At 46.5% G+C, this 26,527-nt stretch overlaps 13 protein-coding genes across 13 annotated transcripts; 6 read left to right on the top strand and 7 right to left on the bottom strand.

Moving 5' to 3' along the window:
- Positions 1-842: 842 nt before the first annotated feature.
- On the bottom strand, positions 843-1,145 carry VTP21DRAFT_6459 (uncharacterized protein; the record flags this gene model as incomplete). Its single annotated transcript, XM_069397091.1, has 1 exon — positions 843-1,145. The coding sequence occupies one exon, from the start codon at positions 1,143-1,145 to the stop codon at positions 843-845; it is 303 nt and encodes a 100-aa protein (XP_069246974.1).
- Positions 1,146-1,749: 604 nt separating this feature from the next.
- On the bottom strand, positions 1,750-2,191 carry VTP21DRAFT_6460 (uncharacterized protein; the record flags this gene model as incomplete). The annotated part of the gene is made up of 3 exons (XM_069397093.1): positions 1,750-1,881; positions 1,937-2,059; positions 2,132-2,191. The coding sequence occupies 3 exons, from the start codon at positions 2,189-2,191 to the stop codon at positions 1,750-1,752; spliced, it is 315 nt and encodes a 104-aa protein (XP_069246975.1).
- A 404-nt stretch (positions 2,192-2,595) lies between these two features.
- VTP21DRAFT_6461 (uncharacterized protein) lies at positions 2,596-3,930 on the top strand (the record flags this gene model as incomplete). The annotated part of the gene is made up of 1 exon (XM_069397094.1): positions 2,596-3,930. The coding sequence occupies one exon, from the start codon at positions 2,596-2,598 to the stop codon at positions 3,928-3,930; it is 1,335 nt and encodes a 444-aa protein (XP_069246976.1).
- Positions 3,931-4,313: 383 nt separating this feature from the next.
- On the bottom strand, positions 4,314-8,553 carry VTP21DRAFT_6462 (uncharacterized protein; the record flags this gene model as incomplete). Its single annotated transcript, XM_069397095.1, has 4 exons — positions 4,314-7,363; positions 7,427-7,674; positions 7,741-8,054; positions 8,131-8,553. The coding sequence occupies 4 exons, from the start codon at positions 8,551-8,553 to the stop codon at positions 4,314-4,316; spliced, it is 4,035 nt and encodes a 1,344-aa protein (XP_069246977.1).
- A 1,277-nt stretch (positions 8,554-9,830) lies between these two features.
- VTP21DRAFT_6463 (uncharacterized protein) lies at positions 9,831-11,606 on the top strand (the record flags this gene model as incomplete). The annotated part of the gene is made up of 1 exon (XM_069397096.1): positions 9,831-11,606. The coding sequence occupies one exon, from the start codon at positions 9,831-9,833 to the stop codon at positions 11,604-11,606; it is 1,776 nt and encodes a 591-aa protein (XP_069246978.1).
- Positions 11,607-11,753: 147 nt separating this feature from the next.
- Positions 11,754-13,197, bottom strand: VTP21DRAFT_6464 (uncharacterized protein; the record flags this gene model as incomplete). The annotated part of the gene is made up of 5 exons (XM_069397097.1): positions 11,754-11,977; positions 12,062-12,186; positions 12,269-12,542; positions 12,644-13,065; positions 13,163-13,197. The coding sequence occupies 5 exons, from the start codon at positions 13,195-13,197 to the stop codon at positions 11,754-11,756; spliced, it is 1,080 nt and encodes a 359-aa protein (XP_069246979.1).
- Positions 13,198-13,730: 533 nt separating this feature from the next.
- VTP21DRAFT_6465 (uncharacterized protein) lies at positions 13,731-15,409 on the top strand (the record flags this gene model as incomplete). Its single annotated transcript, XM_069397098.1, has 2 exons — positions 13,731-14,662; positions 14,731-15,409. The coding sequence occupies 2 exons, from the start codon at positions 13,731-13,733 to the stop codon at positions 15,407-15,409; spliced, it is 1,611 nt and encodes a 536-aa protein (XP_069246980.1).
- Positions 15,410-16,303: 894 nt separating this feature from the next.
- VTP21DRAFT_6466 (uncharacterized protein) lies at positions 16,304-19,102 on the bottom strand (the record flags this gene model as incomplete). The annotated part of the gene is made up of 5 exons (XM_069397099.1): positions 16,304-16,322; positions 16,397-17,732; positions 17,794-18,684; positions 18,752-19,010; positions 19,079-19,102. 5 exons carry the CDS (start codon positions 19,100-19,102, stop codon positions 16,304-16,306), a joined length of 2,529 nt encoding a protein of 842 aa, XP_069246981.1.
- Positions 19,103-19,316: 214 nt separating this feature from the next.
- VTP21DRAFT_6467 (uncharacterized protein) lies at positions 19,317-20,265 on the top strand (the record flags this gene model as incomplete). Its single annotated transcript, XM_069397100.1, has 6 exons — positions 19,317-19,430; positions 19,490-19,600; positions 19,666-19,704; positions 19,786-19,875; positions 19,939-20,110; positions 20,174-20,265. The coding sequence occupies 6 exons, from the start codon at positions 19,317-19,319 to the stop codon at positions 20,263-20,265; spliced, it is 618 nt and encodes a 205-aa protein (XP_069246982.1).
- Positions 20,266-21,206: 941 nt separating this feature from the next.
- VTP21DRAFT_6468 (uncharacterized protein) lies at positions 21,207-22,600 on the top strand (the record flags this gene model as incomplete). The annotated part of the gene is made up of 4 exons (XM_069397101.1): positions 21,207-21,616; positions 21,680-21,707; positions 21,765-22,339; positions 22,399-22,600. The coding sequence occupies 4 exons, from the start codon at positions 21,207-21,209 to the stop codon at positions 22,598-22,600; spliced, it is 1,215 nt and encodes a 404-aa protein (XP_069246983.1).
- Positions 22,601-22,865: 265 nt separating this feature from the next.
- On the bottom strand, positions 22,866-23,540 carry VTP21DRAFT_6469 (uncharacterized protein; the record flags this gene model as incomplete). The annotated part of the gene is made up of 1 exon (XM_069397102.1): positions 22,866-23,540. One exon carries the CDS (start codon positions 23,538-23,540, stop codon positions 22,866-22,868), a length of 675 nt encoding a protein of 224 aa, XP_069246984.1.
- A 327-nt stretch (positions 23,541-23,867) lies between these two features.
- VTP21DRAFT_6470 (uncharacterized protein) lies at positions 23,868-24,605 on the bottom strand (the record flags this gene model as incomplete). Its single annotated transcript, XM_069397104.1, has 2 exons — positions 23,868-24,356; positions 24,435-24,605. 2 exons carry the CDS (start codon positions 24,603-24,605, stop codon positions 23,868-23,870), a joined length of 660 nt encoding a protein of 219 aa, XP_069246985.1.
- Positions 24,606-24,888: 283 nt separating this feature from the next.
- Positions 24,889-26,446, top strand: VTP21DRAFT_6471 (uncharacterized protein; the record flags this gene model as incomplete). Its single annotated transcript, XM_069397105.1, has 3 exons — positions 24,889-25,075; positions 25,155-25,685; positions 25,752-26,446. 3 exons carry the CDS (start codon positions 24,889-24,891, stop codon positions 26,444-26,446), a joined length of 1,413 nt encoding a protein of 470 aa, XP_069246986.1.
- Positions 26,447-26,527: the final 81 nt, after the last annotated feature.

Here is a 26,527-nt window from a genome sequence, read left to right on the forward strand (position 1 = left end):
CCCTAAGCTCTCTATCGCTCTTCCCCAAACACTTCGGTAGGTTTAGATGACGCAAGAATTGATCGTGTAATCATTAAAAAACACAATTATTGTAGATAATAGACAAACTTTCTTATAAAGATGATGTATCACAAATATAGATGAGATAATCAAGTAAAAGAAGGTAATCGAAAGATGAAAAGATAGCTCCAAGAAAATTAATATATCAATAGGACTTTCCAAAGGTACGTATTAATCTAATAATCTAATATTAATGAAATATCCAAATAAGCTACTAACTCCATCCTTCACCCTACTGCCATATCAATCCATATTGTACCAATTTTCCTCACGAAAAGTCCACTGATACTCTCACTACAGGAGGTATATATCCCCCTTACTATGCATTGAGATTTCCATAGTTTCTCTAGCCCGATCCATAGCGCTGGGCTATTATATTTGGATCTCGAAAAACTGGCGCTCGAATTTTCAAAAAGTGCAAACAATCTTTTAACAGATATGCTCTGGTTCCTTTCTCTGAACGTTTCACCATACACACTACTTTGCACATGAATTAGTGCTAGGGTGTGGAGCTATGAAGAAAAAATCTATTGTATAAGGTACGATAGCCCCTTCAACATGTAACAGTAACAGCAGCGTAACAGTAGCGTCATTTCGCAAAAGATACATAAAGATCCCCTTTTTCGCGCTTTTTGCCACTAGTTATCGTCAATTTATCACTTGCTCGACGTACTAAAGTTATCCGATTAGGTGATCTTCCACAATAAATGATATGTTACAATTTGGCTCTAACTGCCATTATGTTGAATAGCTATGAAATTGCTACTTCTTTGGTTGGCCTCCTATTCGTGTGGATGTTCGCCACCGTTTCTGCACAAGAGTGGGAGTGCAATGAAAACAATCACCTGGGTGATATGAGGGTCAACGCGTGTCGTAGCAACAATTACTTCTGTCTTAACCAGTTCTCCAACGTCAATAACAGCGGGGTAAGACCTTTCTGCGTGCGTGCAAGTGACTACGGAGGTCAAGGCCTTTTTGCGAGGTGGCAATGCTTTTCCAACGTTCATTTCGACAGACCCTTGCCTTAGCCATAGCTTGGTCTGCATGTTAGTATTACCAACTCCTAAGCTCTGAAAGCACATCATTATTGTTTTTATATTACTAGAATATAATGAGAAAGTAAAACCACTATCACTGAGAAGCATTCAGCTAGTTGGTACCGTGAAGTTTATTGTGGTGCTAATGCATTTCTATAGGAGAAAATACATTAAAGCACTAAATAGTATGTCCACTTGTTCGTTCTCCACTTCAGCTAAAATAATTTGGTCATTGGAGACGTATCCCTTCCGTGTGAACGATTATCTTTCATCACACAATTATATTTGGCCTCAAAGAATAGGGGAACTACACTGAAATTTATTATCGAAACAACCACTAATAACAATTATACGCATTTAAGGCAATTTAATTGTAAAGTTTGAAAGATATCTTCTTTGATAAGCGTATGTATCTGTTTAGTCCATAATTCACAAGGATTGCGAATTCAGAAGATTATTAAGACTTATTAAATGCCAGTTTCAGTTGGAATTGCTCGTATGTAGATACCAGGTCTCAAGGAATCTAATCCATACAATTAAGGAGTATAGATTTACTATTTGTTATAACTGGAAGTAATATGTAAGTCTGCAGTTCAATATAAGCAAATATTTAACAAGTTTATTTAACAAACTTTTTTAAAAATTGTAACAATTATTGAACATGAGCTTTGATCTTATCCTCTAGACCCTTGGGGTTGGCTCCAACAACGGAGTCAGCTTTCTGACCATTCTTGATGATAACAAAGGTTGGCATAGCGGCAACTCCATATTCAGCAGCGATATCCTAGATAAAAATGAGCGTCAATTTGTGAAAACTAACCAAGTAATCTTAAACATACCCCAAGTTTATCAACATCTATTTTGATGAAGACAGCATTTGTGTATTCTTCAGAGAATTTCACAAACTTCGGGGCAATCACTTTGCAAGGTCCACACCAAGTAGCGAAAAAGTCGATGATGACCTAAGCCGATCAAAAAGCGGATATCGTTGATTAAATGATGTTGCTGTGCTTATTAAATAAGACATAACTTACGATCGGATTTTTCGAGATAATCTCTTCGAATTCTGCGCGAGTCTCAATTTCCTTGACCATTTTGTACGATTGTATTCAAAAGTTCAAAAAGTTAAAAAAAGTGCGTAAAAATGCAATTAAAAAACAAACGATTTTATATTCAAAACAGGGGGGTGTCTTACTAATTAATGACGCAATTGCAGAAGATTCGACTGATATCAAGCAAAATCTTAGGATTATAGGCTCGAATACGTTGACTTACTAAACCACTACGACTTGTTTCAAATGCAGTATGCAAGTAGCGCCAATCCATGAGCCTCGCGCTAGTTTACTATCTCCACCCTCTCCTCTCATATGGTAGCAGGCGGGTATAAAAGTGTGAAATCCCATCCTATATTTGCTGTGACTGCTATTTCGTTAGGGAAACTTATGTTTATTTCAAATTCATATTGGGATTTTAATCGGTTCATCTCATTTACAATCACATGTTCAAACAATTCACCCGCGGCGGGAAGATCATATATATACTAGGAACATTTCCTCGCCCACGGAAATTTTTCAGTGTAGGACCACGACCGAGCATTGATAAGTATAATGAGGCCATTTCCGCTGCGGTTAAGGCCAACGACCTCGATCGTGCACTCGAGCATTATCGCCACCTCCCTACACTCGGACTCGCCCCAAATAGCCAGACTTATTCTCTCCTTATCAATGGCTATTCCTCACGCGCTCAGCCTCAAGACATTACTCAGGCTGTAGATCTTTTTAGTCATATGACGGCGACTGAACAACCGGATCCTCAAACATTTGTTGGGCTGATTGAAGCGTGGTCACGTAGTGACAAGAAGTCGAACATGAATTTACCACGAAGGATTTATGATGCCATGATTTCTACATGTTCTCCTCAAAAAGTAAAAGTAAAAGATATAGCGGTCTTCGTTCGCGTGATGCTTGAGCACAGAATGTACAAAGATGCCGATTATGTGTATCGGTCTCTGTTGCGCCAAGGAAAAAATTTCGACTTTCGTGGTTATCGTGATCTGATTAACGCTCACCTCAAGAGCGGCCGTCTTTTAACTGCTACAGCCTACTACTATGATATGTTGCATATTGGAGTACGCCCCACGAGCGGAATCGTCATTCACTTGATTGAGGCACACGCAGCGCGAGGGGACCTCTCTGGCGCATTGCAGATATATCTAGATACCCGAACTAAGTTCCTTATGCCTCCGGCTGTTGCGACTGTGCTAGTGAGAGAGCTAGCATGGAAAAATAAGATGCGGCGTGCAGAAGACATCTTATCACACGCCCCAACTCCCGGAATATACTCGATTCTGATACGACAATACTTGAGGATGAAGCTGTTGAATAATGCGTGGCGATTGACTCGTGATCTATTGACAAGATACCCCGATGGGGTGGTAGTGGTTGCGCCCCTTGTAAGAGACGGTGTGAAAGGGTTTGTGTCGGTGACGGTCGAGAACAGCCACAACAAAGCTGAGAGAAAGCGCAAAAACTGGGCGACTTTAGGAGTCCATTTCACGGATGATAGAATCCCTGAGCATACGGATGGGCAGCTCCTTCTGTTACTAGTATCTCGTACGATGCTTCCAAGAGTTGCCGACGCTCTGACAGCCCGTGGATATCCTTCCAACTATCCTGCGACGTGGGTACAACAGGTTGATGGTGAAAGGCGCATAACGTCTACATCGGCGGGGAATTTGACACACACGTATATCGATAATGGAGAAGAACCAGCTGTCCTCTTCATTGGGAACAGATTTTTGAGCATTAATGATAAAGATCCTCCGGATAGATGAGATATTCTCCGCCATAATTTATTTATCTCCTTCAACCCCAACTTTTTTCCTTCATTGTATCATATTTACTTTTTGTATTTTCGTTAAATATTAATCATTGGATCATTGGGATAAAAAAGACTCACCCGAGTACTTAATGAAATACTGATGTTGTGCTTCCCAAAATATCGTCTACTCTTGCCATGGATTGTTTTCTCTGGTGACTATAATTGTTCCCTTTATTTGCTGACACAAATATTATAGGAATATAATTAATACCATCAGAATAAAGAAAGTGCCTGCCAATAATCTGAGGATATTATTAATAAATATGTAAATGGAATAATATTATTGTACGAAAAAAAGAAAGTTGAAGACGAAAAGTTGTCATATTTACAAAGACATTATCCATCCACCCCAAGGTCCTGCTCTCGCACCATATCATAATAAAGTCCGCGTTGCTCTATCAACTCTGCGTGCCTACCCCGCTCCACTACCACGCCATTTTTTATTACAAAAATCACATCGGCATGCTGAATGGTGGAAAGACGATGGGCTATAGCAATCGTAGTACGGCCTTTGGACGCGGCATCCAATGCTTCTTGAACAACCTTTTCACTCTCGGAATCCAGTGCTGAAGTAGCCTCGTCCAGTAGAAGCACCTTTGGCTGCCGTATTAGAGCTCGAGCAATGGCGATGCGCTGTTTCTGTCCTCCAGACAACTGGGTTCCTTTATGACCGACTTTTGTATCATAGCCGTTGGGTAGCGACATGATGAAATCATGGATATTGGCCTGTCTACAGGCATACTCGATCTCGGACTGGGTATGTTTACGTGTGGCTCCCAAAAGAATATTTTCGCGTATCGTCAAGTCGAAGAGAGACGGCTCCTGAGACACAAGAGCAATCTGCTCTCGGAGGGAGTCGATATCGGCCATGGCCACATTGACCCCGTCCAGCTCAACACTGCCGCTCGTCACATCGTAGAATCTCTCCAAAAGTGCAATTATGGTAGATTTTCCACTGCCGGACGGGCCGACCAGAGCCGCAAATTGCCCTGGCTGTATCTCGAGACTTAGTCCACGGAGAATCGGCTGATGAACACGAGTGGGATACCGGAAATGCACATTCTTGGCCAGAATATGGCCTTGGGTCACAGTGACCTTTCTCCCCACGCCCGACACCATTTCTGGTTTACGATCCAATAGATTCAACACCGCTGTCGCTGCGACCTTTGCTTGTGTCATATTTTTGGCATACGAGAACACACGACCCGCATTCTGCGCCCCAAACACCACCGCCATGAACACCGTGAACATTTTTCGCAAATCATATTCTCCATCTTTGAAGAGCTGGCTGCCATACCAGAACGCGAGGGCGTATGCGAGATAATTGGCACCTTGAGAGAAAGCATAGAGGAGGGTGGTCATGAATGCGTTTCGCTTTGCCATTTCTTCCGTATTGCTAAGAGCAACGCGATACTGCGAAAGTACCTGCGATTCTCGGGTCAAACTAGCGACGGTACGGATGGCAGTGGTGGCCTCGCAGGCGAGTTGAGCGGAACTTTCGCTTGTTTTTTTGGCTCTTTCTTGAAAAGCACTTGCAAGAGCCGTGCGCAAGTAGCCGGCCAAGAGAAGCATGGGCACCGTTGTGAACACAACCAGGGTCATCTTGTGTCCAACGGCAAGTCCCACGATCAATCCACAGAACACCGTCGATACGCTCTCCATGATCGTGCCGAAGGTTGGCCCTGCTAACCCCTCGATCATGGTTGCATCGGAGGTCAGCCGCGAGGTCAAAACACCCGATGCATTTTCATCGCGATCAAACCAACCTATTTCCTGCCTCAGTATCGCCTGTAATGACTTTACACGTATTGTTTTTGTGAGCCGTTCGGATGCCTTGCCAAGCGTGTACGCCTGTATGCCAAACACGATTGCATTCCCCATGGCAATGAAGACGAACATTAGCGACCAGAAATTGGCGCCCTTGCGTAATTCGTCGGGTGGTTTTGTAAACACCTCCAGGATATTCGAAAATGCGATTGAAAATGCTGGGTAAACCCCGCCATTGAGTGTTGCGGCAAAGATACCAATGGCAATGAGATGCGAGTCGGGCTTCGTAAGCTGGGCTACACGCTTGATAATTTCCCATGTGGTATACTGCCTCGGCATGTGTTGGAGCTCCCCCGTAGACTCCAGGTCATGGGCAGCCATGCCCTTAGGAGTCGTGTCATAGCTGGCCCTAGCCGAGTTGGCGCGGTACCTGTTGACATCGAATTTTGGTAAAGGGGGTGCCGGTTCGGGAGGAAGGGCTGGAACAAAGAAGGACGATATTCGTCTACTGATCCTGACGAGCATGTCCGTCATCGTTTCATTGCCTGCTTCCTCGTTGTTGTATCCCCACTTATACGATCTGAAGTATTCCGGGGGCAGAACATCACAGTATGGAACCTCGTCCTCGTCCTCACCATCGATTTCGTTGTTGACGCGCTGGGCCTCCACCAACGCGACATATGCTCCCCCCCGTTTCATCAATTCAATATGGTTTCCCATTTCAACAATCACGCCCTTGTGCATCACAACTATCAAGTCTGCATCTCGAATGGTGGACAGACGATGCGCTACCACAATGGTGGTACGACCTTGACTTGCGCGATCGAGCGCCTGCTGCACCAACTTCTCACTCTTGGTGTCCAGGGCTGAGGTGGCCTCATCCAGCAATAAAATCTTTGGATCCCGAACGACAGCACGCGCGATGGCGATACGCTGCTTTTGCCCACCTGAGAGTAAAAGCCCGCGCTCCCCTACGGATGTATTGTATTGCTGCGGGAGATTCATTATAAATTCATGTGCATTGGCTATTTTGCACGCTTCTATGATTCGCTCCATCCTCATTTCGTGTGGCCGGTTCTCCCACTCGGTTCCGACCAGACCGGCGGCCACATTCTCTGCAATCGTCGCATTAAAGAGGGTGGGCTCCTGCGACACCAGGGCGATCTGTCTCCGAAGCCACTGCAAATCGAGCCCCCTGATGTCCATATCATCGAGATACACATATCCTACCAATGGATCGTAAAAGCGCTCGACAAGTTGAATGATGGTTGATTTGCCGCTGCCGGAGGCTCCTACCAAGGCAACTGTTTGTCCAGCCGGAATGTCAAGCGTAAGGCCCTTGAGAACTGGGACGTTGGACCGAGCGGGATAGCGAAAGTGAACATTACTAAGATGAATATGCCCGCGTACAGTGGGTAGCTTTCTGCCCTTTCTCTCGGTGTCAATGGGGGGGACACGGTCAATTGCCTCGAATATTTTCTTTCCAGCACTAATTGCCATGGAAAAGGCTTGAGCATTGGGGCCAACTGATCCCAGAGCGAGCGATCCGAAGAGTACCGACATGAAGACGTTGACTATTTTCCCCGAGGTTGTCTCATGGTTTAAAATTAGCTTCGCCCCTAATGACAGAGACTTTTGTTAGGATACCAATGATGAACCTATCCTAAGCCGGCTAGACTCACCAAGAAAGAAGGACAACGAAAACATCAGAAACACCCATAGAAATACGGAGCCGAGACCGATAGCGATTGCGACGTGTTTCTTATATCCCTCTCGCTTCGACGCATCGGCATACGTCTCGTATACCTGAGTAATTTTCGCCTGGGAACCAAAAGCGGTTACAGTCCGTATCGCAGAGAAAACCTCCTCGGCTAACGTGCCTGCCACCGTAGCGATGTCTAGCGATTTCTTATGAAATAGAGTCAAGAATCTATAGTGGAAATCCAAAATCAGGTGAGTACACGTTGCTTCGCGTCCAGTGTCAATACCCATTTACCGAATAAGCAGCAAAATGGAGATGGCAATTAGAGGAACTCCGGAGCATAGGGCAAGAGTAAGCTTCCAGTTAACCGAAAACGCGACGCAGAATGACGAAATAAACGTAGCGACCTCATTCGCCGTCATGGGGACTTTTTCTGATATGCCATCTTGGATCAGCGCCATGTCGTTTGTCATGCGTGATGTCACCTCTCCCGCGCCCAGCTTATCGAACCACCCAATATTCTGCCGTAGGACTCCGCGCAGATAGTGCTCTCGGATGGAACGCATTTGTCGCTCGCCGACATAAATCCAAGTCGACATGTATATATACTAGGGCCCAAATACAAGTAATGAAGACGACTATTTTTCACAGGAGAATATATGCAATAAGGGGATGGGCGCTTACCGTTGCTACGAAGATTCCCAATGAAAGATAAACAAAATACAAAGTGTTCTCTCTAATGTTATCCTCGAACACACTCTTGGTCATTTGGCGGGTCTGGTATTGTGTGAACACGTCGATCAGTTTCCCGAACACTTTGGTCATTAACGGAAGCCCCGACCCTGCAGCACACGCCATTATCAATCCGATAGCCAAGAGAAGGATATCCGACTTGGTTGCATATCTAAACAGGGTGCGAAAGTTCACATCCACATCAGGCGAGTTTGTTTGAGCCTGAATAATAACCCGTGCTCTTGGGTCCAGCCCAGAGAGCATGTTTGCATCTTTCTCCTCTCCATCGTCCTTTTTATACCCACTAAATTGCACGTCGACTATCGTGCTCCCTTCCGAAGAGGCCTGGCTTTGCTTTCGAGGCTCTTTGTACATATCAATGCATTAAGGTCGAGTGATTGGCGACGTGGAATGAGAGGGATGAATTGCGGGAGATGAGCCAAAAGTGCTTAGCGAGCAGAGAAAGAAAAAGGACGTAAACTGGTTGAGATACAGGGAAAGAAGACTTCCAACTTGATATGAAACTTTTAACTAAAATTTTTTCCCCGTTAATCCTATGTCATATGGAGTGTCAAAGGAAAAAATATAATACTGAATTCGGAGAGATTCGCAAACGATTGGTTGAAAACTTGCAGCAGTAATTCTATCCGTGAAACGTAGGTAGGAACACAAATTTAATAATGAAGGCTCGTGTCTGTGCGGGAGACATTCGACTCTGCGGTGGGTAATAGGGATCCTATCGCTGGACCTGGCCTAGTCGGGTGTGCCTATTTATCCATGTAATTATACAAATGTACTGAGAGCCTGACATCTGCTTTGTAGCAACCCTCGATATATAATACAGAGAACCCTTTCTGTCCTTTAGCTCAGTTCTCCTCTTTTCGGGAATATTTTTTCAATAGCGCTTGATCACTAGTTGCTCCCGCATCCTTCTACAAGATCCATCGGAAAATAGCAAGGTAACCTCATCCCAATATGCGATGGCGTCCACACAATTGGTATAGCTCTTCAAGCTTACCACTCCTTCCTCTCAACACCCACCATAGTTGACCTCGTCGTACCCATCCAGCGTATCGTGACGTATCCTCCCGAATAATACAAATAAGCCTCATGTACGCAAAACAAATTGTCTCAGTATTGGAGGTAGCCAATGGATGGAGTGGTTATTTTCAACTCGACTCTATGACAAATAGGGATGAAAAAATCACACCATCGAGCCTAGTTGGAGAGGAATGGGCAAATATATATATGTTTGGAATCTAAGGATGCTTTTGCAGTTTGAAAGTCTGAGTCTCTGAAAGCTTAGTGTCCAAATCTTCTTTGGCCATGATAGAGTTACAAGTTAGACAGGTTGGCTTAGAGAAAATCTTTTACATCTCCGCTAAATCTCAAGGTTACAAGCAGTCACTAGATTAACCGCTACGTACTTCTTCTCCACAGCTCCGTTTTCAAGAGACGCCGCGCTAATTTTTAAAAAACCTCTACGCTGGCTCCCCCCCCCCCATGCTCGTAGATGCACACCTCTATTCCCCGCTCCACTCATTCCCCTTTTCCCTTCAATTGAGTGCGTTATTGTTCATCATTACATAAGATTGCGAATCCCTTTTTATTTTGGCTTTTGAATTGATCGAGTTCTAGCACTGCATTCCATTATGATAGACTCATTTCTTACGAAACTTCGGATTAGTAAAACTAACACGTGTATCCGCTGCCGGGAACGACGAATAAAATGTGATCAAAAGCTTCCGCGTTGTACCCGCTGCGAATTGAGTAATCGCGAGTGCGTCTATGCTAGTTCTTCGGTATTGATTACCACCAAGGAGCTTCGTGAATTCGGTGAATATGTTAATATGCTTGAGAGGGAGCTGGAAGAGCTGGAAGGATCCTACCGGCAGACTGAAGAAAGACTACGGACCACATTTATGCAGCAGACATTGGCGCACACCCTGCAGCCAAGAAGCAGTCCTACCGACATTCCTGTGACCTGGTCCATCCATGTTGACGCCCACAATCGCGTTTATGTGCAAACCCAGCTTCGACAGGTGAAAGATCTGCACCGATTCCTCGTCGACCATTTGCATCTTGATGACCAATCTCAGCTGCAGAACAGCTCACTCATCACTTCCAAAGGAGGGCTTTTTTCTTTCGACACGCATGTGCTCGAGTACCTGCTGCTGGAGGATATTCAAGATTACGGCCCTCCACTTGCCGTTCCTCCTGGCAATGCAATAGTTGCCCAGCTTATTGAGGTCTACTTCTCGTGCTTCCATACTTTCTGCCCCATTATTCACAAACCAACGTTTCTTCGGTCGTATTCTGCGCATCATCGAGATCAGGCATTTCTGGCGAACATGTTTGCCATTTGTGCGCACGTATCAAGACATGCACAGCAACTCCACCACCTTCACGATGGACTTGGAGAGCAATTCTTTTCCCTTGCTCGTAATATCATCTCGCAGCGTCTGGAGGAAGAGAACCTGAATATCGTATATGCGCTTCTTTTCCTCGCCGAGTACCTCACCTTCGACACCCGACGCTCCAGCCAGCGCTATCTCTTCCAGGGCATTGCCGCCACCAAACTGCACTCGCTTTTCAACCAGCGAAGGGGTCGCCGAGATTCCCATTTGACCCAGCCACCCCACGCTGGCGTGCGCACACCACCGCCGGCGCCCTCAAGAGAATGTTTAGAAATATACCACCGATTACTCTGGTACCTGAAGGATTGCGAGGACAACGACTTTGCGTGCAAGCAAACCCGTCACCATGGCCCGATACCCCTCCCTGCCCCGTTGCCGGACGAAGATGAACGCGTACGCCACTCCATCCTCTATTGGCGTGCATGCATTGAACTTGCGAGGGTTGAGCTCGATATCGAAAGGCTAGTCTACGACCAACGGGGCGACCTCCATCTAATACGCGGGGAACTCGAGTCTTGGCTTTCTAGCTTGCCAGAGCCCTTCCAATCACCCAACCTTGAATTCTCCACGGAAAAAAACGCCATCTTCGCCCTCCTTGCGAATGGACAATTCCACGTCAACCTTCTCAAGCTGTACGGAGCACAGCTGTCGTCGGCAGGTGCGCTCACTACGTGTCTAGAGAGCGTTCACCGCCTCCTTCAAATATGCGAATTGCTGCAATGCATTAACTCGTGTTTTTTTCCGCTGCCATTCGTAACTCGAGTCTGCGACTTTTTGTTCCAGTTGTCGTCATCGCCGGCGACCAATATCGACGCGGGTGCTGATGTTCAGACCATCCATCCTCGCTGTGTGAAATTTGCGAGGAAATTGAGCTCGCTCGTTCGCCAATCACGACATTTTCAGGCCCGAATGCCACAGTGTGTTAATTGTGTTCAATTGTTGGAGAGTGTCTTGCAAAATGTCCAGTCAGGAGAGCTTAGGGAGGGTTTCCACAACCCAACCTCGCTGTAACGCTTTCTTCCCGATGCTGGATCCACCGGACAGCTATTTGTCCTGCTTTGTTTTTAGAACTATGCCAGGGGCTTATTTTTATTCATGTACATATATCGTGTTTGGCTATCTTTTTCCTTGTGTATAGTTAGTATTCTTTTCTTCTATTTAATGATAATCCTTCTTGTTGCTTCGAATGGACCCTCCCTGCGACCTTCTCCGTCGCGTCTCTAAGGACCGGCCCTGAGGCCATTGAGCTGCCCATTGCCCAAGCCCGACTTCGGCCCTAGCCACAGGTCCGCAAACCTCGCAGCGTGGTAACCCAACCTTCGAGGGAAGCTTCAGTGGACGGTCCAGTCCTAATGGGGGACTATTTAGGTTCTCCTCCCCACCTGAACCAGTGGCGTGAGCTGAAAAGCTGCTCTATGCCCTTACTGAAGCATAAGCATGCTTCGCTTCAGCATCCTTTAATTAACCTGCGTATGGTCTAGTGCGCAGGGCTGGCAACAGGAAATACCTTTCATCCGGAGCACCGAATTGCTCCCTATGCATTATCTCGGAGCTTGTTTGCGGGGGGCATTCAAAAGGGAACTTGCGCCGCCTAAATAGTCAACCATTTTGCCCAGTTTATCGATGCTGCTGCGAAATGGAGCAGAGGATGCGTAGGGGCAGATCTAGGCTACGACTGTCCCAACTTCTCAACAGCCACGCCCAGCGGTGACAGAGTGCAGCCCGCGGCCGAGCCCATACCCGATTGACGGGGGGGAATGGCGCGAGCCTTGGAGACGCGAGCACAGAGAGCAGGGTTAGGTTCAATGCGGTCCTCTCCAATGCGCGCGCGGTGGCCCATGTCTTCAAGAGCCCCCTCCCCTTCTTGTAAGCTGAAACTCGTTTGCTGAACTCCGACCTCCGGATTTTCCAATGACTTGTTTGGATTCTCCGCATTCTCTGTCGGTCCTGGGGGCGAGCTCCAAGACTTCTTCTAAAGAGTCGAGGAGGATTCCAGCAATGCCGACACCAAGAGGGCTGGCATCGGTCCTCGCCTTATCCGCTGCCACGGCCGAACCCTTCGTTGGGCGGCTGGCTGGCGGGCCTGCCGACAAAACCGCGACCCAACCCCGAGCAGGCATTCCAAATCGGGAAACCCGGATCCAGTGCGCACGAGTCGTGGGGGGCAGAGTGCAATTGCCGAAAGCGGCTCCAACCCCTGCACGCTTTAGTCACGCTAAATGGACCGGCAGAGACGGGGCAGGGTGGTTGGCGGCGTCTCCGCAAAATCGAGACTTGCGCACTTCGCGTGGCCATGGCCAAAGGGGCGGGAGAGCGAGGGCGGGCGCGTGCGCGAGGCCTGAGGCACTTCTTGACCAATTGGGCAGGGCAGGGCAGGGGTTCAGCAGCGAGGCAGCCGGACGAATCCAGGCGGGCAGCAGCAGATGAAACCCTCCACCGAGGCCTGCGGAATCCTGCCAATGCCAAGGGCCTAGGTTAGGGTTAGGCTGGAGGCTTCGATCCAGCGCGGCCGCTGACTGGCCGTGCGGCCTTCATTTGGGCTCCACCGCCTGAAGGGTTGTGCTTACTTCACATGTTCCACATCTGGTAACCTGTGTTCCATCTCCAGTCGGCCTCGTATCCAGCACCAGCTGCAAAGCCGGAACCAGCAAGCCTCGTCCCCCCAAATCAGCCTCTGCGGGCCGCACTTTAGGTTTAATAATTGCAACCCAAGCTTTTCATTTAACCATGAGAATCGCCAGAAATGAATGGAGCTGAATAATGGAAAACACAATCGCACAGCACCATGCAGCCTCGCACTTGGAGTTGAGAGGGTGGGCCCGAATGGCGGATCCCCCAGCGTCCTTAACAGGAGATCCCAAATTGTCCATCCATTATCCACTTTAAGTTATGAGAACGAAAAATCGCTGTTTTTAGCAATCCTCCTCACAGAAATTGAGCTGACTACTTGGAATCCGCGTCGGGTCAAGTCTCCCAGACGCTATTTTCCACCGCATTATTAAAAATCGATAAAATCGCTGTTCCGTCCCAGCTCTTGTCTGCTTTTTCCCGCCTGTTTTTCTCACTCGCCCCCTCCCGCCCGCCGCCCGCCCGCCCGCCCCTCCCCCCGCGCCCACCCCCGCCATTCTGTCTCCAATGACGCTCTCGCCCTCCTCCTCCAACCCCCTTCAGCCCTCAAAACTCAATATCGCCAATCTCCTCAACAAGGATGCCCACCATGACGGCCCCGAGCCCATGGATTACATAGCCGAATCGGCCGCCATCTGCCGGCCACCCCCCCAATCATCGGCGCCGCTCCCGCATAGACCATGCAGCATTCGTACCCACTGGTCCTCCCTGGATTCCGACTTGACACGAGAATTCGATGCTAAAGTCGGCAAATTACAAATTAACGACCAGCATCCGTTACCCTCTCTGCAATCCGACAGCCACCCCTCGCTGAACAACCCCATGCTGACTCCTCCCTCCGATACTCTGCAAGCCAATGTCCGATCCTCCCTTCCCCGATTCCCCTCCCACTTCGAGCAATTCTCATCGGCTTCCCCCGTCTCGGTGCATCCGCCACAGGAATCCCCGAGTGGATTTCCAATTCGAGATCCCCCACTGCACTCCACATCTATGCACCCCTCGACCACAGATAGATTCCCATCCCTGCACTCCCCCCCGCTCCCCGCGCAGCCAATCCCCTCCAGACATCCCCCTAATCTCCCAAGAAATGATGAGCCCTGCCCGCTTCCCCCCCAGTTTCCTACCCACATGAACATGAGCAATAGTCGACGAGCCCAGGAGTACGACGGCCCGATAGGGGAGAGGACCGAGCCAAACCGGCGCACTTCCGAGCCCTCGCTTGGAGAATACTCCCCCCACCCCTCTGCCGAGAGCCATTCGGCCTACAGCCAGCCAAACCCTCAGGTCGCCCTGATGCTGAAGGCGAAGCGAAAGAGAGCAAATGCTGAGCAGCTCAAGGTGCTTAATCAGGTATTCCAGACGACCTTCTTTCCATCCACCGAGCTGCGCATCCAGCTGGGCAAACAGCTTGGCATGAGCCCGAGAACCGTGCAAATATGGTAACTTTAGCATCGCCTTGCATCGAGACGGACTGGCATATCGAGTTGCGTTCTTTTCCCCTAATTAGGTTCCAGAACCGGAGACAAGCGTGGAGAACAAAAGCAAAGCACGAGAAGTCGGAGTCAAGTCACCATAACCCCACCCCAAGTAATAATAGTAACAGCATCGCTAATCACAACCCTAATCATGACGAAGAGATGGATGACCAGGCGGGCTGGAGCAGTCGCTCGCTGCACCGTCAGCCGTCATACGAGTCGCTGAATTCGCTGGCTGCTATCTCGACAAGAAGTGCGCCGGCCGCAAGCTACCACCACCACCCCCACCACCAAAACGCGAATTCGCTTCCTCAGCCATCCAGCCTTCTCCAATCCCCATCAGATAGCCTTTACTCTCAGCCACCCCCATTACCTACCCCGCTTACGAGTTATCCAATGCCATCCCAAGCCACCGACAAACCAGAGCCCTCCCTCTCTCGCCAAGTCCCAATAGGACCCTCGCACCGATCTCTCTCCATGCTCACTTCCGAGCCTCCACCACCCCCAAACCACCCGCTACTCCATTCGCCCCCCCCTGGTTTTCCCCCCGCCCATCACCCACACAGGCCGGCCACCACGTTAAGCACTACATCGCCGCCATCCTACGACCAGCGCTATGCTCATGCTGACAGTTCCTATGCTGGACCCGGGAAGATGCTAGCCAGGCTTCCGCCCCTGGTGCGAAACCACGACGGGAATTTTAGTTCTTAGCCATCAGACGAAATCGACTAAAGAATCTGTTACCAAGGAGTGTAAATATAAAGCGTAGTTTTCTGGGGATGTTTCTGTTCCAGATCTGTTTTCTATTGCTGCTTTTTATTTTTTTTTTTAATCACGGATTAATTCTCTCGCTGTTTTTTTATTATTTCTTTCCCAAAAGCAATTCCATCGTTGAACTTTCTAATATATACATATCTATTTCGTATACTTTTGTGTCGCTCAACTTGTAACAGGGAAGCTGTAAGCGTAAATACACTCCTAGCGATCGTCAGCACGATCATGCATGTGTAAGCAAATCTAGACTGGGGTGCTCCCTCTCGTCGTTTATCGCACTGGAAGCACCGTGCAAAACGAGGCCACTCGTGGATGCTGGGCATGCACGAGGGGTCTCGTTTTGCGCGTCCCTAATACGACCTCGCATTCAGCCGAACCCACACTCAGTGACGATGAAAACAAGCGGGGCTAAACTTATCGATGGGGGGAGAGGGGAGGGGGGGGAGGGAATGGCGCCTCATGAGTAATTAAACTATCTTTAAGCTCTTAGGTTGACTTGAGAATTTGGGTTGCCACGATTTAAAATTTTCGGAGAATCTGATGGCGTGCTGCTATTCTTATTATTATATTTGATTTTTATTGAAAAATTTAAGGTTTTGAGTAAATAATAAAAAAAAGTACATAAATAATTTTTGATAAGGTTGAAATAATCCTTATGCGTCTAGAGTTTGCCATAGTAACTAGAGAAAGAGCAAAAAAAAGTGAAGCGGAAGAAATAGGTTAGTATTTGTGGATAGAATTAGAGTTACCAATAACACATACATCATAGCGGTTGAATGGATTAAGCTTAGAATGGACCATAGTGTACCAAATGGGAACCATGGCAACCTTTTATAGCTTGTCATAGTAACTAGAATGCAAAAAGAAAGCAGATGAGTGATCCGTCCAATGCAAGCACTACCAGCTGAGAAGAGCGCAACATACCGATCAAGAGGAGGAACCTCTTCAGAAAGACCCTTGCGCTTCCGCACACCAGTGATAATATCGTAGACCTTGTTTCCGGACTCGAGAGGGTTGCCAGGCATGAGCTGCCAGTGGTCGAACACCATCTGAGGGAAGGCCTGACCACCGGTCTGGGAACGGAGATCAGCAGTGAATCCGAAGGATTCGTTGACGGGGATGTAGGCCTTGACGTTGTAGAGCGGGGTACCAGGGCGCTGCTCCTCGGAGAACACGTGACCACGGCGACGATTGAGGGTGGAGTAGATACCACCAATGGCGTTCTCGGGACACTGGATCTCAACAAGGTACATGGGCTCCATGATGGTGGGGTTGGCAAGGAGCATAGCAGCGTACACGACACGACGGCAGGTAGGCATGATCTGACCTCCACCACGATGGATAGCATCAGCGTGCAAGGTAACATCGAGGATGTTGAAGCGACAGCCACGCATGTTCTCCTCAGCCAGGACACCCTCCTTGGTAGCCCACTGGAATGCAGCTACGCAAGAGTCCTTGATTTCGTTAAGGTATTGCACAGCCTTGGTCTGATCGACAAGCAAGTTGGCGCCAGTGGTGTCGGGACCGAAGGACCAGATCTTACGGGCATCGGTGACGTCCCAGCCGTATTCTTCAGCAAGAAGGCGGGCACGAACCTTGAAATCGTCACGGGCGCTGACCTTGCCGGATTCGATGTCGTTGGAGAGCTCCTCGGCGAGGGGCTCAGCCTTCACGAACAGACGGTTGTGCTTGTTGGGCGACTTGGAAAGAGCGGTCATGGTGGACTCAGTGGTCACGGTCTCACGGTACTGCACGACAGGGTCACCTGTCTTGATCGGGACCTGAGCGTGATCCTCCTCAAGATCCTTCAAGCAAATCTCCAAGTGGAGCTCACCAGCGCCGGCAACAATGTGCTCACCGGAGTCGGAGGTGTAGCACTGAACGCAAGGGTCAGACTTGGAGAGACGCTTGAGACCTTCGACAAGCTTGGGAAGATCGTTGGCGTTCTTGACGTCGACGGCAACTTGCACGACAGGGGAGACGGAGAATTTCATGACCTTGAGGTTGTGTGCAGTCTCGCTTGTGGTGATGGTACCGGACTTGAGCAAGAACTGATCAACACCAACAAGACCCACAATGTTACCGGCGGGACAGTCCTCAATAGCCTCGACATAGCGACCCATCATGAGAATGGTACGCTGAATGTTCTTCAAGAACAAATCTTCCTTCTTGCCAGGCTGGTAGTTAGGACCCTGAATGCGGACCTTCTGACCAGAGCGGACAGTGCCGGAGAACACACGACCGAAGGCGTAGAAACGTCCTGAACGAATAATAAGAATAAGCATGTGTAGACGAGAGAAACGGAAGCATGGAATACATACCCTTATCAGAGGTCGGCACCATCTTGGACACGTAAAGCATGAGGGGTGCGTTGGGGTCGCAGTTGCGGATACCGTTGGCGCACTCATCATCCTGAGGACCTTCATAAAGATTCTCCACACGATACTTCTGAGCAGTAACGGGCGAGGGCAAGTGGATACAAATCATTTGAAGAAGAGCCTCACCGGCGGGCAAGAATTTGCGCATCACAACCTTGAGGAGGGCCTTTCCTTCAAGATCCTTCTCGTCACTCTTGAGGGGAATTTCGAGTTTGGAGAGCATCATCTCAGTCTGCTCCTTCTTGAAGTTCATGATGGCATCGAAGAGCTTGTAAATAGGATCAAGAACGAACATACAGAAGGCACGCTCAAGAGGCTTGCCAGCAGCATCAGTAGACTTGGTAGTCCACTTCTTGGTAGCGGGATTGAAGTAGTTCTCGCCCCAAAGCTTTTGCATCATCTTCTCGCGGTCAACACCGAACTTCTTGGAGTAGCGGCTGGCGAACTGGCGGAGGGTGAAACCCCATCCGTGGAGACCGGAACCGAAGGCGACGGTGCCCTTCTCGGGGTACACCTGCACATCACCGAGGATCTTGTCGTTGTAGGTGGAGATAATCACGTTCACGGTCTCGATGGTACGCTGGAAGGACTGGTAGAGGTCCTCCTTGGGAAGTTGCAATTCAAGGAGAGCACGGTCAACCTTGTTGATAATCACAACAGGCTTGATACGCTCACCGAGAGCCTGACGGAGCACAGTCTCAGTCTGCACACACACACCCTCAACACAGTCGACGACAACGAGAGCACCGTCAGTAACACGAAGAGCGGCAGTAACTTCAGACGAGAAATCTACGTGCCCGGGGGAGTCGATCAAATTGATCAAAAACTCTTTGCCTATGTTTCCAAAAAAAATCTATTAGATATAGAATTTCAAATCGGAATAATGCATTATATTAATTACCCTTAGTTTCCTGCTTGACATCCGTCACATCCTCATCATCAAGAGCGAAGAACATGGAGATAGCAGTAGACTTGATGGTAATGCATCGGTCCTGCTCATCTTGGCGGGTATCGGTGAAGCGGGTTTCTCCAGCGCGTGCAGAGGAGATAATACCGGCCTTGGACACAAGGGAATCGGTAAGGGTGGACTTGCCGTGATCGACGTGGGCAATGACGGACATATTGCGCACGTTGGTGACACGGTCCATAAGACCACGGATCTATCATTAAAGAGTTGGTGTTAATAATTTTGCAAAAAAAAACAGCATCAAATCATCCATCTACATACCTCATCTACGGTGAAGTTGACCATCTTTTCTTACTCCTTTATTTTTTTAGCAGATAAACTGATGGATGGATGCAAAAATGCAAAGGATGGTCGCGGACAAGTACGAGCAACGATTGAGAACAACAATTTAAAGCATTTCACCTGGCTGAGATTGAATTTGTTGCCATAATAAATATCCTCGAGCATCTCAGTTTATAATGAATCTATTAAAGTGGCAAATATACTTATAACTGCTCCAATGTCCTCGCATTCAGATAATTTATCAAATCCATCAGTGCGGAATATTCTTATCGGCGTTACTGGAAGTGTTGCTACCATTAAACTACCTCACCTTGTTCGGCATTTCCTTTCAGTATGCTTTATTGGTTGTTTTTATTCAATTTAAACTGTGCTAATGTTTGATCTCCTCAGGATCCCACCGTCGAAGTGAAGGTTGTAACAACCAAGCATGCACGCCACTTTTTTAACAAAGAGGATCTTCCCAATTCTTGTGAGGTGTTGGGAGATGAAGACGAATGGAAGGTATAATCTAAACTTCAAATCATACTGACAAAATATTCACCTCGAATTGGTTACCTTAATAATAGATGTGGAACAAAATGCAAGACCCTGTTCTCCATATTGAGGTGAGTTGATGCAATGTATATGAATCGTTCGTATAATGCTTCAATGTCTTGTATTCATTGGCTCTTTTTTGTAATATATAGCTGAGAAACTGGGCCGATATGCTTGTCATTGCTCCTCTGGATGCCAACACTTTATCAAAATGTGCTAATGGACTTTGTGATAATCTTTTGGTAATTTAAATATTTGCAAACGATCATTTGGTATTGGTATTTGCATTCATTTACTCTTTTCAGACCTGTATAATTCGCGCATGGGACATTACACGTCCCATTGTTATTGCGCCTGCAATGAATACTAATATGTGGAGTCACCCATTTACAGCACGTCATCTTAATATCCTTACCAAAGAATTTGGTTATCATGTTGTGCAACCGGTGAGCAAGAAGCTGGCATGCGGAGATGTTGGTAGGTGAAATATTCTCATATTCTCCTTCGCGTATGCTTACCTCTTCTCTTCTTCTACTAAAGGCGTTGGAGGCATGGCTGATCCTCTTGTCATCGTTAATACCGCTAAAGCTGTGCTCGATTCAAGTGTGGGGAAATGCACCAAAACGCAATAAAAACTATTCCATTTTTATTTATTTATTAACCATACTTTTAGAATATTCTTCTTTTCTTTCTCTCAAATGCAAATTGATTCACCAAATCAAATGTATAACATACAAGTGCCTAAATTGGATTTCTAAGATAATTATTTTACAATATCAAGTGATAAAGAGAACGCATTTGCAATTATTTTGAAGTAAGGGCCCATCAAACTAACTGACGGCTGACAGTGGCATCACATTGGTCTTATTTCCCAAATATTTTGAAAGCGAGACAGTTAGTTTTTCTTTGAAGTTTTCACGATTCAACTGTTAAATCTCGCCCAAAGGTCATAGACTGAGGAAAAGGCTATTCATATGATTGTTCTAAGAACTTATCTGATGATATCCGCCGGTTTCTATTATCTTTTTTTAGAGCTGGATTGTTCACCATCTTCATGAGGTTAGGAGCCGCAGGTTGGATCCAGCATACAAAGAAAAATGGCTTATTGCTTAGTACAAATATTTCCACTAAAAAGTGATTTACAGCGTTTAAAAATAAGAAAATGACAGAAAACATTGTCCAAAGGCTATTGAATACTCTGACATTCACCATTGCCTAGATATTACAACCGGGTGGATTGTACAGAGGAATACAGTGATATGATAGGTTTCCTTTGTAAGATCAAAACTTGTTGCCTCTGTCTCAAATAAAAAGCACCTATTATTGTGTAGTATATGACCTTCGGATAGAGCATAACAACATTTGGGAAAATTTAATGTGATAATTCATATTTAAGTATCGTGTTGAAGCAGACCAAACAATGTGTTCTTTTATTAATATTTCAAAAAATAATTTATTAAGAAATATTTGGACAGTCACTTCTTTGTTGCCATTCTTTGATGTAAATTTCAATATAAATTAACAGCAGTCTCGAATGCTTTATGATTTATAGTCGCAAATTCAGAAGAGGAGAATGATATCAAGGCGTCTTTTAGAAAGATTTTCTTCTTATTCTCGGTTAAATTTTCGCTCTTTGGGCTCGTACTCCACCACTCGTATTAATAGCGATAAAGTTTTCCGGGTTCTTGGCATCGAAACTTCATGCGATGATACTTCCGCTGCCGTAGTCACCAGCGACCGACGCATCTTATCCGAAGCTATTCATACCCAGCATAGCTTACACAAAAAAATGGGCGGTGTTGTTCCTAATATCGCGTTGCGCTCTCATGCTGCCAATCTCCCTAGGATAGTACGAGAAGCGCTGGATAATGCCTCTCTTGAAATCGAAGATATTGACGTTATTGCCGTGACACGAGGTCCAGGAATTGCCCCATGTCTTTCAGTAGGAATGAATGCCGCAAAAACTCTGGCTGCTGTGACCAGGTAGTTTAATGCAGCGTTCACTTCTATTTTTGTGCCGGATATCTTACCATATTATTTCTAAAGAAAACCTTTGATAGGCGTTCACCATATGGTAGGTTGATTTGAACGTTTTGAATACACATGCGCATTATCCTGACTTTTTCTAAAGGAAGCTCACGCATTAACCGCTCGCCTCACAACAGCAGATCCCACACAATCCTCTCCGTTACCTGAATTCCCATTTCTTACTCTACTAATTTCCGGGGGACATACGCTTATTCTTGTTGCCCACTCAGTTAATAACTATACTCAACTAGGCACAACCCTTGATGATTCGATAGGAGAAGCATTCGATAAAACTGCGCGAACACTTGGGCTTCCTTGGCCGGAAGGACGCGGTGGAGGACTCGGGGTCGCTCTAGAGCAGGCAGCTTCAAAGGGTGATCCGGTACGATTCGGTCAAGCTCTTCCCATTCCGATGGAAGATGCGGTCCATGGCAAGGGGATGAATTTCAGCTTCAGTGGGCTCAAAACCGCGGTTAAATATATGATTGAACGACAGCAGTTAAATTTAAGCGATGATCAAGTCGTATGCGATCTTGCAGCAGGCTTTCAGTCCAAAGCCGTCATGCACTTAGAAAGAAAGTTGGCTAAGGCTCTGAAATGGTGCGAATCCAACAATGTGCACCTGACTAGTTTGGTGGTGAGCGGAGGTGTGGCCAGCAACCAACATGTTAGGTCGAGGTATACTTTGTCTTTTTTTCTGCAGTTTGAAGAAGCACTCAATTGACTAGTCTCTAAAGATTATCCCAGCTAGCTGGATCCCACCAACTTTCGCTGATTTGCCCTCCACCACATTTATGCACTGATAATGGGGTTATGATTGCATGGGCAGGAGTAGAAAGGTATCGAGCGGGCCTTATAGACGATATTAGCATCGATTTCATTCCCAAGTGGCCAATTGAAAATTTGAAGGAAATATATCAGGGTCAAGGGATGAGATAGATGTAGGTTGTTAGACATGTTTGATCATTGTTATTAATTCCACTGGCTTTGAAGATCAATCGAAATGAACATTAATGATAGATTGCAATTATACTGTAATATATAAAAGCAAATTATGAAAAATTATCATCCGCTACTCAAGAGTTGGTATACATTCTACTAATGTTGATTATTGTATGACTTTTAATGACCATAGCATTGCCCACTCGAAAATCACAAGGTATTATTGCCAAATATAAGATTAAAGCATAAACAACTAAATAGATCATTTGAGTTTCTTTGCATCAGATCGGAGACAGCGGCCTACGCTCGTAGTAAGATACTCCCATGATTGCCAAATGAGGAGCGATGGGATTATCGTCCACAAAATATTGAAAAAGAAGAAGTACACCCACGTGTAAATCCAGTGTGGGTTGATGTGAGGCGAGCCCTCAAATAGAGTGGTCGCAAAATAGAGCACACAACCATAGAGCTGCCCGAGGGACACGACGAGCTGGACAATGTGGCGGTAAGGCTTGTTTGAATATATGGCGTAGCAGCACAGGTAAGAGAGGGGTCCCCAGAAAAGAGCGGTGATACGCTCCATGTTGACGACAAAGGAATCGCTCGTGAGATAACGCGAGTCACCATGCGCATATTCTTTCCATAGCTGGCCTAGGAATGTCTGATCGCCGGCCATGGTTGAGTGAAAGACGCCGAAATAGCCCTCGAGGACGAAATGGATCAGGCCACACACAGCAAACCAAAGGAAGATGGCCCGGTGCACACCCTGGACTTTTGGATGATCGCGTACCATTAAATACCCAGCAACCATGGTTATTAGAACGGGAACCCCGATGCCCGCCAAGCATTGGGACATGGAAAGAGTGTTGGGCGTGTAATTTGAAATGATAGCATTGCGCGGGTAGTAAGGGTGTTGGATGGCACTCTCGTTCGGCATTTTGTCGTAATTGAGGAGTGGAAGAAGAGCTTAACGGTACAGAAAAGTTGTACACTTTTGAGCAGCGAATAAGACACCGAAGAAAATAGGCAGTGTAAACATTGTAATTTGCTGGATATTTGTACACAAATACTCGCGGGCATCCAAACACATCTCTTCAGGTGGTCCAATCCTTCAAAAGAATTCAAAAAAGTAAGGGGGAAAAAAATAGTATTATCAAAGAGCAGAAAAAAAGGAACGGAGGGATATCAAATACAAAATCGCGCTACAAACACTCTTACATAGAAAATCCACATGATTTGCAAAGATATTCAATAAGTGGAGGCATCAAACGTGGGCCTTTTTCACGTTAAAGAAATTTCTTACTACAAACACTTGCAAAGCGGCCATGCTCACAATTGCGATTGTCTCAGTCAAACCAAACCACCAGATGCGGTTCTCTGTCGAAACAACGGTGGACATATTGCGGTTTTCGCGAGTGCGGAAGTATTTCTGATTGCGCGAAACGCTCGAGAGAGAGCCGGATATACGCATCAATGACTCATCCATTGAGTTCATATGCTCGGGTGCGGTGGGCTGCTTCTCACGGTCAAACTGTGTATAGGTGGGTCGAACCTCGTGCTCCAACTCAATCTCGAAATCAACCAATTTCTCCGCGAATGTAGACATATCATTAGCAAAACAGAATGAATATTCTCCCGCATCATTTGCAGTAAAAACGAAATCGCCCTGGCGTTCACGCTCCCCATTGATGATGACGTTTCCACGAGGACCAGTTACTGTGTAGTCGATATCGAATGAACCTCCCGATTGAACCTGAAAGAAAAAATATGCCAAGGAAAACCATTGGCTGATCAGATAACTTCTTCACAAATATTGTTAAGGAATAATTACAGCAAAGTAGAACCCAATCTTCTTGCCCGGCAAGTCGACTTGGGTATAGAAGCAAGCTCGCTCATGCGCGGCGACGCTGTATGTAAGTGCAGTGGCAGAGGAGTAGCCGACCAGCGTAGCTAACAAAAAGCCGACAGCTAAGATGCATGATGAATAGAATTTCCGAGCCATTTTAGATGTCCACTCAAAAAAAATTATTTTATAAAAGAGAGGTGGGAAGAGCAACAGCGTATTTCTACTCAAAATTAGATCAAATTACGTGATAAGAATCAGCCATACTAGGAATCATCATTTTAAATTTTTGAATACCTAAATCGCGAAAATTTTGGAATTTTATCCAAGTCTAATCTACGCCATTCTATGAGACTCCACATCACTTTAGCCCTCTCTCAAATTCAATTTTATTTTGTTGGTTCTTTTTGATTAATTTTAAGAATTCTTTTGAAATTAAGCGATGACAAGCTGGTTGACGCGCAAACTTCAAAACCTAACTACCGGTAGCGGCGAACCGAGCTCTGGATATTCGGAGGTTATTAATGATTTGCAAAGGGAATTTAATGTGTCAAGTGAAAAATTGCGTGAAATCGCGGATGGCCTCAAGTGCGAAATGAGAAAGGGCTTGGAGCAAACCGGACAAACAGGTACGTCTATCTATTATTTTCTATTTTAATTGGTTCCCTACTCCTGCCACATAGTTAATTACATTTTGCTATCGATTAGTTGCAATGGTACCCTCTTATGTTACTGGGCGACCGGACGGCAAAGAGCAGGGAAGATATCTGGCCCTGGATCTTGGCGGCACAAATTTGCGTGTGTGTGAGGTTCATCTCTCTGGAGATGGTAAAGTTTCCATGAAACAGCAAAAGTATACCATATCTCAGGAGTTGCAAACTGGTCCCGTGCGAGATCTCTTTGATTATATGGCCACTTGTATCGACAAATATGTTACGGAGCATTCTTCTATGGAAACTCGAGAACTTCCAGCGACAAAGCTCGGGTTCACATTCTCTTTTCCTGTTCTACAAACCGCATTGGATCGAGGAACGCTTATTCATTGGACGAAGGGATTCAATTGCTCAGGCGTGGAGGGCAAAGACATCGTCGAGTTGTTAAGAGACGCTTTGAGCCGCAAAAATGTGCCTGTCGAGGTACTGGCACTGGTGAACGATACTGTTGGTACCCTCATTTCCCAAGGTTACAAGGATCCAAACACACTGCTTGGCGTCATCCTTGGGACTGGAACTAATGGAGGTAAATTTTATTTGACGACCGGACTAGCACAAGAATGTATACTAACACATATGCGTATCTGCTTAGCTTATTTTGAAAAAATCTCGAACATCAAAAAGCTCACCAATACTTCGCTCAACCCAGACGATACTATGGTGATTAATATGGAGTGGGGTGCATTTGACAATGAACGTCGTGTCTTGCCGGTCACAATGTTCGACAATAAATTGGACCGGAAATCGGTCAATCCACGCAAGCAAACGTTCGAAAAACTAGTGTCCGGCATGTATCTTGGCGAGATCTCCCGTAATGTCATTTTACACTTGATCGATCGAAACATTCTCTTCGACGGATATAGTTCTGCTGATTTGAACAAGATGTGGAGTTTCGAAACAGGTTATATGTCGATAATCGAGAATGATAAAAGCGCTGACCTGACCGAGACCCAGCATATACTTGAAAACACTCTGAGCTTACCTAAGACGTCTCTGGAGGAGCGGCGCATTGTGAAAAAGATTGTAGAATTAGTGGGCACCCGTGCCGCACGCCTTGCTGCCGCAGCATTTGTTGGTGTCACCGAACATTGCAACTCAGTCGAGAAAGGATGCTCGATTGGAATCGACGGCTCACTCTATCATCACTATCCAGGATTCCGCGAGCGAGTGCGGGCTGCCATGCGAGAGTTGCTCGGCGAAAAGGCTGAAAACATAAAGCTCACTGAGGCATCAGATGGTAGTGGCATTGGGGCAGCTATCATTGCTTGTTTGGCTAACAAGGCTTGATGATAGCAAGTTTTAGGGTTGTTTTTGGTTGAATACTTTTTTGTACAATTGAGTTAAAAGAAGAGAATACTATTAAGTTCT

This window comes from Calcarisporiella thermophila (genome assembly GCF_041956535.1).
Source record: "Calcarisporiella thermophila strain CBS 279.70 unplaced genomic scaffold VTP21scaffold_27, whole genome shotgun sequence".
Lineage (NCBI taxonomy): Eukaryota > Fungi > Calcarisporiellomycota > Calcarisporiellomycetes > Calcarisporiellales > Calcarisporiellaceae > Calcarisporiella > Calcarisporiella thermophila.